Source organism: Triturus cristatus, chromosome 7, assembly GCF_964204655.1.
Source record: "Triturus cristatus chromosome 7, aTriCri1.1, whole genome shotgun sequence".
NCBI classification, from domain to species: Eukaryota; Metazoa; Chordata; class Amphibia; order Caudata; family Salamandridae; genus Triturus; species Triturus cristatus.
In genome coordinates, this window is record NC_140590.1 from 729,563,345 (window position 1) to 729,578,170 (window position 14,826).

Consider the following 14,826-nt stretch of genomic DNA (forward strand, 5'->3'; position numbering starts at 1 on the left):
TTTATGAAGCACCAGCCCCTCAGCCGCAGTCAAGCGGCCTGCAGGAGGGCGCTACGAAACCCGCCTCTTGAGACAGTTGTAAACCTTGTATCATTTGGGCATGTTATTAAGCATTCGGAGATTCCCGGATATAAACCTATATGTCATAGGGGTCCTCTCCCATTTCTTGTACACTCAAGACCATGGCTGTTTGAGAACTCAGCAGCAGGCACAGGCAACCCAACCACAACAATAAAATACTTAACTCTCCAACCCCGGGACAAGAAGGAAACCTTCCCCCCCATCCAAACCAGTGGTATAATCATTAGCACACATGCAGACAACACACGCCTAACTGCAAAAGAGGGGTACGCGAACAGAGGCACCTCCCAGCGTCATAACACCATCCAGAGGAAGCAAGTAAGCCAGTCCTATATCAGATCAGCCCAATTCAAGTGCAACCGTAAAGTATGACATTCATTTCTCAGTCCCCCACCGCACCCACATACATCACAGTAGAAACCAGTCTCCTTTAGAGTAGATCATCAGCAATGCGGGGTGCAACCTGGGGTAAGGTTTCATCCGAGTAGTGCATAGTGACCGAGCCCTTGTCAGAGCCTGTGTCCTTTGTTCCTTCGTCTCCTGCAGTAGACTAATGACTTTCCCTCGCCACATTCATGGTCGCTACCACTGCCACTGCTCTCTGTTGTTCATGGTGAGCCTGGGTTTTGGAAGCAATCGCTCTGCTGCTTTTCTGCCCCCTAGTTCTGTGCGGTCTCCAGGAGGACCAACGACCGGTAGTACCGGGGATATTGGTGTGGATGCTCTTCAATCCAGTCTGACAGTTCCTGTGGTGACATAAAGAACTGTAGCACCTCTCCAGTGACAACTCTAAGTTTCACTGGGAAAAGCATTGCAAATCTGATTCCCAGCTGGTGGAGGCGCTTCTTGGCGTTCAAAAAAGTGTCCCTCTGTTTCTGTACATCCCATGTAAAGTCCGGCAATATCATCACTCTGTGGTTGTACACCATCATATCTCACCCTAATCTGGCTTTGCTCTAGATATGATCCCTGTCTTCGTAATGCAACAATTTGGCCACTATGGGTCTGTGAGCTCCCCAGGTATCGGATGTCATTCCGGGAGTCACTGTGCTCAATCTAGTTAAAAGATGGGGGAAAAACCCTTTGGCGTCACCTCCACTTTCAGCCACGACTCCAAGAAGGTAGTCCTATTGAGTCCCTTGCCTCGCTCCGGCAGGCCTATCACCCTGATTTTGTTACTCCTTCCCAGTTTTCCACATCCTCCGCTCTAAATTCTAGGGTCGTAACTCTCCCCTCCATGTCGATCGGGGCCCTTTTATGACTTGTTCTCCAGTGACATGCCCCCCCCAAAGCAGTGCTTGAAATGGAAAAATAGAAGTGCGGGTACTCTGTAGCAGAGTACCTGCTTGTTTTTTTTTCTTCAGAAGTGCCGGTACTCTCCAATTAAAAGTATTACTTCTCTCTTGAGAAGTGCTGACACTCTCCCTCTCAAAATAAAAAAGTGCCGGTACTTAGTAATGGGCAGTACTGGCCCATTTAAAGCACTGTTCCAAGGTACATTCCGTGGTTCTGACTCGCTCCACTAGTCGCTGATCATCGCGCCAAATCCCCAAGTCTACAACCATGGTATCTATTTTTAGCTTGAGGGCCTTCTGGAAGTTTGCAGTTGCCTTAAAGAGCACAATAAGTGGGACCCCAGGGGGCTCCCTAGTCGGGGCGGACAAATCTGGATCGTCCTCATCCACATCACTGGTCACCAATGTGGCGGGATCCACTAAATTATTTTTTTTGGAGTATTTGTCCGTGGTTGCGATCCGTAGGGACACCAGTAAGCACTCCTCTGTGCCCTTACAGACAATCCTAGGTGGTCCCTCAACCGGGTGGCAGGCTACACAATCCTACCCCTGGTGTTGGAAACGCAGGGTCCTTCAGCACCCTCCAATCTAAGCCACTTCACATTGGGGCCCAAGCAGCAAAATTAGGGGGGTGTCCTGAGGTAAGTCCCCCTCGGCTTTCTGCATAGATCAGGCCTCCGGGGGGCATAGGACCAGTGCCCCTCTCTCTACAGCTCAGTGCAGGGAGGACTAAAGCTTGGGCCATCCACAGATTTTCACCATTCTCGAGGAAACCCAATTTTGTCAAGTGCTCCACAGTCTACTGGTAGGACCTGCCTCTCTCGTGGATTAACACTCACTTTACCAGCAGAAATCTAGCTCTGTAATGGTTGACTGCACCCACTGCTGCTCCAGAGACAGCTGCCTCAGTCTGCTGCAGCCCCGCCACTCCATCTCCACGGCTCTGGCGTAGCAGGGTCAACGACTGAGCTCACCGCACCCCTCCAGAATCCAGGCCAGACACAAGGATACAGGCTCCCACAAATGTACGGCCCCAGCAGCTCCTCACAGCCCCCCACCCCTCACCACCAAGTTCTCCTGTCAAGTCCACGGTACCTCCGCCATCCGGTGAGGCAAGCGTGCGGCCAGACAGGTCACAGTTTTCTGGGCTCTCCTCTCTGCCCGGGGAGCGGGGGGGACTCAAAGGGCAATAGTTCTGGGCAGTCAGTTGGGGGGAGGGAAGGTGAGGTGGTGGGGGGAAGAGTGGGGTCCGCCTCACCCTGCCGAAGTCCAGGTTAAGCGCAGGGATGTGCACCCTCACATGCCCACGGCTCCAGCATTTTCAGCTCGTGCCGTCTGCGCTGCCAGTATCCTCAGTGCTTTAAATGGGCAGGTACGGAGTACCGGCACTTTTTTATTTTGTGAGGGAGAGTACCGGCACTTCTCAAGAGAAATGCAATACTTTTAATTGGAGAGTACCGACATTTCTCAGAAACAAGCAGGTACTCCGGTTCAGAGTACCGGCACTTTTATTTTTCCATTTCAAGCACTGAGTATCCTCCTTCAGACCCGCGGCGCCGCTACCAAACCCCCCCCCCCCTCCCCCCCAGCATAGATTGTTATTTTAAAAGACATACTTCGGTATACAAACTGTTCATGGCGAAATGGGACAACCCCCTAATGGAGTTGAACCAATATCCTGTCCCTGAGGAGAAATGACTACGCATCTTTAACAGTTAACATAACATCCGTGCTTGCTCAGGCTCCTTTTATGGTCTTACATAGCGTGCCTTCGACATTGGACTGAATAAGCACACCTCTTATCGAAATCATCTTGTGGCACTATCAGTAAGAAAAAGGCAATGCGTTACTTATGCTGTACTGTTGTACCCCTATTCAAACATGTTGGGGGGGAACTATAGCATAACTTGCTATGTATTTTCAGGTTCTGATCTTGCCTGCTTCAACCGTGTTTTTTAGGCACACTTTTTTCTCCAACACACACTCCTCAGTAAATAAAATACTTTCCATCTAGACCTGCCTCTAGTGGTAGCAGTGGAAAATATTGTATCTAACAGGAAACAGGCAAACAACTTTCAAGACCTAACTGGTGGGCTTAGGTTACACATATCCGTGAATGTAATAATATTGTCCTAGGCAAATTATATAAAAATGTGTGTAGCTCCAAATCTTTTCCCAGTCGCTGATATAAATGCCTACAGATCCCCGCAAACCTTATATCAGTGGTTCCCAAACCTTTTCGGCCTGCTGCTCCCATGACCCATTGGCCATTGTCCGTGGCTCCCAACTTTTTGGGAGGGTGGGGTCGGGAGTACTTGCATTTTTCTCCCTCAAAATAATTGGGATGAAGCTGATGAAGGTATTATAATCACATACGCAGAGTGTTTCATATTACTAAGGTGGCGCCTCTAATAAAATATTTCTAGTTACACTTCTTTGCCCATGCCTTTTTAGAGTACCCTCTCAAACCTTTGTATCCCATTTACAGTGCTAGATAGCACCCCTATACATGTAGGCCCCATTGCCAAAGTGTTTCTGCACTTGAAGAATATTTTCATGCACTTCCATTTCTACCCATGTCATACGTGCCAACACGCCTGTCTCAGCAAGGTGATTCAAGATTTTTTAAACCACATACTGCTTTATTTTTGGTGTCTCCTCCCTAAAATTGCCTCCAAATCAATGCAAGAAAAATAAAATCCTCAGATTTTTTTTAAACGTCCCTCTTTTTTGCTTCCAAATGTTGGCATTATGCCGTATACAGTGACGGCTCGCATAGGGCGTGCTGCGGGGCGGGGTCGGTGGGGGGGTAGCAAACACAGACATACTGCGGAACGGAGGAAAGTAATTATTACGTTCCTCTGTTGCGTCGTATGTCTGAGTTTTCTACCCCCGCCCACCCTGCCTCTCCCCTGCCCCACACCCTATGCGAGCAGCCACTGGCCGTATATGGAGTTTTACGTCGTTATGCTCAAGGAGAGAGCAGGCCTGTCTGGAAATGTGTGTGTACTGAAAGAAATGTACTGGAAGTATCTAAGATTCAAGTAGAAATGTCAATACTTAATAATACTTAGTGTGTTTAATAGACAGGACAACTGTTCTTTCCTGATAACTTGCATTGGTGTAAAATACATTTGGAAAAAAACAAAGCTATTAACAAAAGAAATCCAGCATCTTCCGCTTACTTCGGGAACGTTGGAACGTGGGGATCCAGTGACATATGGAGGACATCTCCTTCGACATGCCATCAATTCAGCACTACGCTTACAGCTTTAGGCATGTCACTTTCAAATTATCTACATCATGCGTTTAAGTCTAATTAGTTTAACTGAAGCCAACAGACACTTTAACATTAAATGCGTTAAAGTACTTGGTGCGCTGGCTCCCCTGGCTAGGTTTGACGGCTCCCCATGGAGCCATGGTGCACAGTTTGGGAACCACTGCCTTATATAATCACACTGAAACTGCCTACATGTAATGTAGGTGTGTATCATCACTATAGGTTTCATAGAACAAAAGACATATCCACACCAATTCAGCCAATACGCGTGATATCCTTATTCTCAAGTCCTCCTTTCAACTGATTCCTGTAGTTCGTGATGTATCCTGTCTCTCTACTTTTTCGCTTCACATCTTGTAAGAAACTAGCATTGAAATTGCATGACTAAGCTCCGATAATTAATCGAAACAAGCATGATTTCTCATAAGATTTAATTTCGCTGCTCATAAGTTCCCAGATTTTTTTTGTCCTATCTTTCCTCATTGAATGTAAGTATATTTTGCATATGTTGTCAACCCCTTCCAGTGATTTAGTTACTGTTATTGTGTTTCAAGAGCTAAAAAAAAAAACTCCCCATAGATTGTCATTTAATTTCATTTCAGAAAAGCAGTCCATTAAGTGACCGATCAGAATGCTGAAGCTATAGAGACAGGCAGACACCAAAATGATGACCGTGTAATGCAATTTCCTTGAGAGTAAATCAACTATAAGAACAAGTTACTTATCTTATGTAGCATCTTATATCTAGCCGCAGATTCCTTACCTTGAAATATTCCCCAGGTGTCAGACTGGAACTGGAAGTTTTCGAGCAGCACCTGTCATCGGGTAGGTGGTGCCTATCAACTCAGCGTTGGCAATGATGTCAGCGGTCTAGGGTGGCGCCTGTATAGACACCACATAAATCAGTGCTTGCTCAGACTCCTTTTATGGTCCTACACAGCGTGCTTCGGACACTGGACTGCATAAGCACACCTCTTATTGACATCATCTTGGTGGCATGGTCTGTAACAAGAACGCAACTAGTTACTTGTGTTGTACTATTGTACCCACATTCAAACATAGTGGAGGGAACCATAGCACACCTTGCTATGTATCTTCATGTTCCAATGTTGCCTGGTTCAACAAGTCTTTTTTTAGGCACACTTTGTTCTCCAACACACATTCCACTCAGTAAATACAATACTTTCCATGTTGACCTGCTTCTAGCGTTAGCAGTGGAAAACATAATATCTAACTAGAAGCAGGTACATAACTTTCAAGACATACCTGGTGGGCTTAGTTCACACACATCCGTAAATGTGATGATATTGTACTAAGCATTAAAGAGCACATATCTAGCTCCAAACCTCTTTCTAGTCGCTGTTATAAATTCCAACAGATCTCTGTAAACCTTACGTTCTCACACTGAAACTGCCTATATGCAGTGTAGGTGTGTATCACCAATATATGTTTCATAGTGCAAAAGACATATATCCCCAACTAATTCGGCCAATACACGTGATATCCTTATTCTCAGGTCCTTCTTGCAACTGATTCCTGTAGTTCTTGATGTAACCTGTCTCTATACTTTTTCACATCTTGTAGGAAACTGTAGCATTGACATTGTATGACTCAGCGTGTTGGTTTCATCAAAAGTAAACCACTATTTCTCATTACATTTAATTTCACTGCTCATAAGTTCTCAGAATCATTTAGTCCTACCTTTCCCCATTGAATGAATGTATATCTTGCATATATTGTCAACTCTTGGACATTTTTTTAACCTTATTTTCTTTCCTGTGATTTTTGGTACTGTTATTGTATTTTAAGAGCTCAATAAAAAGCTCTCGGAAAAAATAGCTATTTAATTTCAATTCAGATAAGCATTACATGAAGTGGCCAATCAGAATGCTCATAGTAGGAGCACTAACCTCTAATAATGGGCTGCCTTTTACATCTCTGAAGCTGTGGAAAGCAGGCTGACACCAAAATTCTGACAGTGTAATTCAATTTCCTTGAGAGTAAATCTACCACATGAACAACTTACTTATCTTCTGTAACGTCTTATCTGGCAGAAACTCTATCTAGCTGCAGACTCTTTACCTTAAAATATTCTCCAGGTGTCAGACTGGATCTGGAATTATTTGAGCAGTACCTCTGTGCCTGTGTAGGTGGTGCCGATCAGCTACGCATTGGCAGTGATCTCCGGGCACTGGGGTGGCACCTAGAGAGAGAGACACTGCACACATTAGTTTCTTTAAGTGACATTTCCATGCCAGAAGCACCCAGCCATGACAGAATGCAAATGGCCCAGTATGCAGCCCCCAAGGACCTACAGGGGCCACACTAGTAAGAAAAATCTGTTCGCAGAAAATGGGAGGGTCTGTAAGAAATCTGCTGCTAGATAGTCTCCACCAGATAAGACATTACCAAAGGTAAGCGTCTGTCATGATGGACTCGGCTGTCCAGGCAGTAGTGCCTGGTAAACATGTGCAGGGATGCCCATGTTGCATCCTGACAGATGTCCAGGATGGGGATTCCACTAGTTAAGGTGCGGCTCTGGTGGCGTGAGCTCACAAGCCCTCAGAGTTTTGCTTTTTTGGTCAGTGCACAGCGAATTTTAATTTAGAGTACAATCCAGCTGGAGATACTGGTGTTCTTTGGCATGATCTATGTAGAACGATAATGCTCTTTTTGGGTCAGGGCGATGGAATCATTCCTATTTGGAAGGGTGAGGAGGATCAAAGAAGTTCGGCCACTTTGGACATGTGTTGCTCCTCTCAGGTGCAACGAGGCATGTGTTTTTTTGGAATAAAGTTGGCGTATGTAGGGTTCACTGAGCGTGCTTGTAGCTTGCCGACCCTTCTGGCCAATGTAATTGCTATTTTGATGGTCAAGACACACAGATGACTGCTATGCACAGGCAAGAGCAAGAACATCAAAAATGTTAAAACTAAACTTAGGTCCCATTCGGGGGATGATGAAAGGTTTTGGAGCAAACATGTTGAAGTCCTGTAAGAAAATGAGTCACAATAAGTGACTTGATCAAGAAGGGTTGATCCGGCAACTGCAAGAAGGCCGATATGGCCGAAAGATACACTTTAACTGTGCCCAAAGCAAAGCCTTGCCGGACTAACGAGAGAAAAAAACAACCGCACGGACAGAGGTCCAGAGAGGGTATAAACATTTTTGGATGTACATCAAGCCATAAACTTACCCCAGTGGCAGGTGTATACGATCTTTGTTGAGGGACTTCTGCCTGCCAGAATGACATCGTAGACTTCTGAAAGGAGGTCAAAGACTGTCAGTTGCCACTGCTCAATCTCCAAGCATGCATGAAGGCAGGTTCGGGTGCAGGACCCTGCCATGTTGCTGTGACCGAACATCTCCCTGAACGGGCAGCCTGATCGGAGGACCGATGCACAGGAGTTCAGGATACCATACTCTCCGTGCCAATCTGGAGCCACAAGGATGACTTTGACCCGGTTGTTCCTGATATTTGTGAGGACTCTGGGCAGGAGTGTCATCAGTAGGAAGGTGTACAGGAGGGATGAAGTCCACTCGAGGCGAAATGCATCTCCAAGCGAGAACCGCTTTGGAAACTCCAGCACACACAAGTGCTGACATTGCGAGTTCTTGACGGTGGCATATAGATTTAGTCAAGATTCTCCCCATACGCGGAAGAGACCATGCACCATCTCTGGGTAGAGACGCCATTTGTGATCCGTGAGGCATCGATGGCTGAGTTCGTCCTCCCTGACGTTCAAAGATCCCACCAGGTCTTGTATGACCAGTAATATGTGCTGACGTTTCAGCCATGTCCTGAGATGCAGAGCCTCTTGACACAGGGTCCAGGACCCCACCCTACCCTGCTTGTTACAATACCACATGGCAGTGGCGTTATCCGTGAGCACCAGAACTAACCTTCCCTTGATGGAAGGAAGAAAGACTTTCAATGCCAGCCGAATCGTTCTCAACTTCAACAGATTGATGTTGAGCTGAGTCTCTGCCGGAGTCCTCCGAATGCTAGCTGGCTGCCCCAACACAGGAGTGACGCCATTGTCACCATAGTCCGCTCTGGGTGGGGAAGGGTGAGGGGTCTGCCGCTGACCCAATTGCGGTTCATCAGACATCACTGCAGAGTTTTTTTTACAACTTCCTCCAATATCTGGATCAGGTTGGAGAGATTCTCCTGATGCTGCGCCCACTGGGACATCCAGTCACACTGCAGAGCCGCATATGCTTGCGGGTATGTATTACCAGCAGGAGGCTATGAGGCCCAGCACCTCTGAGTCGGTCTCACCACAATCCAGGAAAGAGGCTGAAACATTGGAATTATAATCTGAATATCCTGGACTCGCTACTCCAGAGGATAGGCCTGACTCAGCACTGTGTCCAGAACTGCTCCAATAAAGGGAAGCGTGTGAGAGGGAGTCAGGTGTGCTTTGACATGTTAATACTGAAGCTCAGAGAATGCATGAGGCCTGCTGTAGTGTAGAGGTGGGAGATGACTGCCTGGGATGAGCCCGCTATTAACAGCCAGTTGTCGAGGCAGGGAAAGACTGGAATCCCTGATCTCTGTAGATGGGCTGCGACCACCGGCATCACCTTTGTGAACACCCGAGGGGTGCTGGTAAGTCCGAAAGGGAGCACAATGAACTGAAAGTGCTCGTGGCCCAACATGAATCGCAGATAAGGTCTGTGGGCAGGCAGGACATGTATGTGAACATACGCATCCTGCAAGTCCAATGCTACCATCCAGTCTCCAGGGCAGATGGGACTGAAGCTAACATGAGTATCTTTAATTTTTCCTTCTTCAGAAAAAAGTTAGGACCTTGGGTCTACTATAGGGTGGAGGTCTCCGTCCTTTTTGTGCTCCAGAAAGTGGCAGGAATAGCAACCATTACCTACTTCTGATGCCAGCACCCTTGCAATAGCTCCTTTGGCCAAAAGAGGCTGCACTGCCTGACTGAGCAGGGAGAGGTGGTCCTCTTGTCAGCTGATCTGAGGATGGTGGTATGGACAGTGGGGTTTCGGTGTATGGGAGAGTGTTACCCAGCCTAACAATTTGGAGCACCCATTTCTCCAATATTATGACCGTCCACTGGGGCAGGTGGTGCCTGATTCTGCTGCCTCCTGGTTGCCTGTGATGGTGAGAAGGCAAACTAAAGGGATTTGGAGTCTGCAGCGGTTGGGGTATGGCGGACTGAGGAGACCCCTGTCTTGGGGCTTGTGGGAGCCGTGCCCATGAAAGGACTGTGAAGCCGGTTGGCCCTGGTGGCTGGGCGGGAGCGGACGTGGCCTTTAGCCCCTACTGTAGCCAGGAAAGGGAAGAAAAGCAGCCTAGGGCTTGCATGGGGCCATGGAGAGTCCCAATTACTGGGTAGTGGCCCTGCTGTGCTTAAAGTGCTTGAGCCTGGTCACCAAAGAGGCAGGTCCCATTGAATGCATAGCATGTCCATAAGGGTTTTTGCTTTGTTCGCCATAAGTTGGCAGGGTATGCTCAGACGTGAGTCCCTTGCTCACTTTGCCACTGGATTCAAGCAAGCCTGGCTGAATACGGCTGAAATGCCAGAAACCGGTCCTAGGAAGCTTTTTTCCGGTCCAGGGAAGGCATGGATTGGCAGTTCGGGCTGGACTGTTCCCATGAGGCACAGGGTCAGACTGATTTGCATATGGCCATGTCTGAACTGGGGTGGCAGAGTGGGCTAAAGAACGGTGATGGATTAAACCCAGATCAGTTGACTGGAGGTGAGTGCTTGCAATGTTCAACACTCCGTCCATCATTTCCTTTGGTTTTTGCTATGCCCATAAGGGATGCCTGGACATCCCTCAAAGTCAGACGATTTCAGCCACTGGCATCCTACAGTGCCTCGTACCAGTTATCTTCAGGCTCTTTCATGGGGTTGGGCTAGCCATAAAAATCCTTAGATTTCCCCCCCCAAACCCCCCTCCCCACCCCAGGAATATAGAGCCAATCAAAAATAGTAGGTCCTGGCTCTGATGGTTGATTTTCGGCCTGCACTGGAGGTGACATTGGGTGACGCTCGCCCGGCTCTCTATTGGAGCCAAGTGTAACGATGGGGTCGGCGGTGCTGGGAATGACGTCACTGGAATGGACTCTGGGTAAGGTTGCGGTCTCGTGTTCTGAGACCATCCGGATCTAAGGGCTGGATTGGCTCTGAGGGCGGACCAGCCCGGGGGAATTCAGTGGAGGCACCTGTTTAACCTGTGGTGCCTGAAGGCCCTCCACCGGAGTCGGCCCTACCAACTAGGAGGTGCATGGCTTCATAAAACTTTAAATTGGGCTGAGGATGCTCCGGTAAATTCTGGGAGGCGGGAGCAGACTCAGGCTCTATGGCAGACTCATCCTAGCGGGGCCTAGAATGGCTCCATCATTACTATGTCTCGTCCAAAGACTGGTATGGTGGAGTCTAAGAGCTCTTTGACTTCTTAGAGTTTTTTGAGATCTTTTGTGTGACTTAACGACTATGACTTCAAGCGTGATGGCGAGTGCCAGGAACAGCTCTGCGAATTTACCCAGGACCTTTTGCGGATCTCTGAATCTGTGCTGATGGCGTGGAAAGAAAATAACTTTCAGCGTGCTTTGGTGGCACCTATATAGGCATCGCGTACGCCACTTCCAGCGTAGACGCCGCTGACTTGGAGCCGATTTGACGCCATCCACTGATTGCCATATAAAATGCTCGAAAACCTCCAGATCTAGTCCGATGCCTGGGGAATATTCTAGGATGAGAAATCTGTGGCTAGACGTGTTTTTAAGAGGCTTGGTTTGTGGGTGTCGCTGGATGAGGGTCACCCATAAAGTTGAACACTTCAACTCGTATGTTTGTGGGCCTTCTCCAACATTTCACGGGCAGTTCTCACCCCGTATGAAAATACCTGTAACTTTACTTCTGTCAAGGGTAGATGTTAACATGTTGGGGTGTAGCGAGGCACAATTCCTTATTCCTTCTGTGTTTCAATTAAGTCAGAAACTCACTTAAAATTTACCGGCACCCTTATGCAGTAAATTTGGAACTTATTTTGTTAATGGGGCTCGAAGATATCGCACACCAATGTGTATCAGCTGCTTTAAGCCAAAGCATATAGTTTACACAAGCTTTATTTTAAGATCTACACTCAGTAGGAGTTTTCAAAAACGCTGTTGCTCTCCATGAGCATCTTCTAATAATAGAGAGAATTATCATTGGCATAACTGTGCTTTCCCCTGGTTATGTTCCTTGGGATCAGTGTAAATTGGGTGCCAGAAAATTATTTCTCGATAACGCCTTCTAGAGCTGTGGTTAATGCCGTAACGGGCACTCACACTCTTAGAGAAATGAAAAGAAGAACGATACAGAAATAAATTGGGTTTAGAGGTTAACTGGATAACCCCAATATAGTTTCACGGACTTGTTGCTTAATCCGTGGCCTACTGCAGAGAAATTAGGAGCAAATCGGCCAGCATGCATTTGAAAATATGAACTTTGGTCTGTGACAGCTGTTTGAATCAACCAATTCAAGCACATATTACAAAATTTCATTCTCAGCTTGTACCGTGAATGCTCTGGATTTTATGGAGGCGTAATGACGTGTAGGGATCAGTTGTAGAGCACTGTGATTGGCTCCAGGAGCAAATAGTATGACATGGATTATAAAAATACTGGCATCTGTAACACTAACATGGCCCCAGTGGCGGTGCTCAACCATCTCAGCTTCTGTTTACATAAATCTTTGCCCGGGGACATACATAAGCTTAAATGTCCCACCTGTTAGCCTTTTATGTATAGAAATGATGCACAATGATTCTCCACATCTTCTCTTTGGAAGCACTCTGTCTCGAATTCCTTACTGCGCTTGAACTTGTGAACTTTACTCTTCTAGGTACAGTACTTGGGAACCTGAGGAAAATATCCTGGATGGCAGACTGGTGGCTGCTTTTGAAGAAAGGTAAGGCGGCCTGTGTGCTGAAGAAGGAAGTGACATATTAAGTATGTGCTTTTTAGGGCATGACATCATGACACTGAAGTGAGGTCTTTTTTCTCTCTTGTGTTTTAACTCTTTTCTTCAGGGAGCGAGAGAGGGAGCTTTTTGGCCCAAAAAAGCGAGGTCCCAAACCCAAAACCTTCCTGTTAAAGGTGAGGATGAGGAAACTGAGCGAATCTGTGAACCAGTGTTGATATTGTGTGCTTAAAGATAAAACAACCCATAAAAACACTCTCCATGTCTGTTAAGCTTATCTTACTTGCTCATTTATTAAAGCCTTTAGCTATTGTGACAACCATTTATGCAGTGCGCCCTAGACTGGCTACTTTTTAAATTTGCTTTTCCTGTTATTATTGAAGAGGTGCTTGATAAAAAGACGTAATCTTCAGAAGGTAAGAGTAGTACTTTATTTCCCAACTTCTCTCTCCACCAGTATTAGTAAAACTCCACACTCAACATTCTAAGGTCGCCTCCAGGGAACCAGGAGCGAACCAAGATAAAAACAGGGGTGAGCAAGGAGGAACATACCAAATGTTAATCTACAAAGTAAATGAGTACACTTAAATTAGAAAGGAAAACGCGTTGTAACACATCTTCCCCTTAATGCAAATAAGGAAACACGTTGTAACACATCTTCCCCCCTAAAATAAACTGGGAACTATTTGTACCTAACAAAGTCTTTGTGCCAATCTGGAGTCTTGCGTGTTCTTTGTGTAACAGGTGAATCATTAAGGTCTTGACTTTGTGACTCTACAACATGGTCATGAGATTGACCGTGTGCGTGTTGAGATTTAACTAACCTGTCCATGCTCAACATTTGGTCATTATCTAATATGTCTGTGTTGTTTCTTACAGCTGTAATGCACATAGGTTTAGAAAATTTTGTTTCAGGATTGCTCCTTTTTGGAATCTTAACACATACCCAGTCTCCCACTTTCCATTGTGGGATTTTGGTTCCATGTTTAGTGTCATAGTGAATTTTGTATTTAGTTTGGTGTGAATCTATTTTGTCTCTGAAAGCTTGCATGTCCTTCGTGATGTGGGATTCCCCTCCCAACCAATTAGGGAAAAATGTTGTGCCAGGTTTCCTTCCTCTTAAAGCCGAGAAAGAAGAAATGCCAGTAACTGAATTTGGAGTGGTGTGATAAGCCCACAATATTTCTTGTAACATTTGTTCAGTGGGAATTCTGTTGACAACCGCCAATTGTATACAACCTTTGACCATGCGGTTCATTCTTTCCACTAAACCATTGGCCCTCGGACAGTAGAGAGGCGTTCTCAAATGTGATATATTAAGTTTTCCAAGAAACTCTGTCATGGCATGAGAAGTAAATTGGACCCCATTATCAGTGATTATGGAGGATGGTATGCCTTCTAGAACAAATGTATCTTTTAGAAACTGAATGACAGATACAGTTGTTACTTGGTAGACCATTTTGAGCACAGTCCACGCAGAAGGGGAGGAGCAGGATACATCTGTCCCCTTACACAGATCGTCGCCAGTGATAAAAAGACATAAACTTCAGAAGGTAAGAGTAGTACTTTATTCCCCAACTCCTGTCTCCACCAGTATTAGTAAAACTCCACACTCAACATTCTAAGGTCGCCTCCAGGGAACCAGGAGCGAACCAAGATAAAAACAGGGGTGAGCAAGGAGGAGCATACCAAATGTTAATATACAAAGTAAATGAGTACACTTAAATTGGAAAGGAAAACACATTGTAACAGTGCTCATGGTTACAAAATGATCTACTACTTGTAATTTTGGTTATGTTGCAGCTTGCCTGACATTTTGGGAAGCTGCTTTTACAATGTATGCAATATTGAGCGGAGCCTCAGATGCAGAAGTTTGAGGCACTTGGAAAAGTGCTTAGGGGGGTTGAGATCAGATAAGATTTAAATACTTGAAACGGGTTTTGTTCAAGGTTTGTATCCACTTTCAAGGATTATAAATGACCCTGCACAAAAAGAAATCTTGCCAAGGGATAAATATCGACACTTTGGTGTGAGAGTATTCCATTGCATCTAATTTGCAACTGTCCGGATTTAATCCTGCGTATACATTCTTTGCCTGTATTTAAGTGCATTAGTGTCTAGATGTATACTAAAAGAGGCCCTTAGGCCCATATTTACATCCTCATTTAACACGTTATCACACAGTTGTAAAACAGACCATGGCCATAGTTTCATTCTGACAGGTCA

General features: G+C 46.1%; 1 protein-coding gene across 1 annotated transcript in view; it reads left to right on the forward strand.

The window, feature by feature from the left end:
* CBX8 (chromobox 8) overlaps positions 1-14,826 on the forward strand; it is a 124,236-nt gene that overhangs the window by 16,693 nt on the left and 92,717 nt on the right. The window contains exons 3-4 of the mRNA XM_085617444.1: positions 12,523-12,588; positions 12,710-12,776. Coding sequence (XP_085473570.1) covers positions 12,523-12,588; positions 12,710-12,776 — 133 coding nt within the window. The remainder of the gene's footprint in view (positions 1-12,522; positions 12,589-12,709; positions 12,777-14,826) is intronic.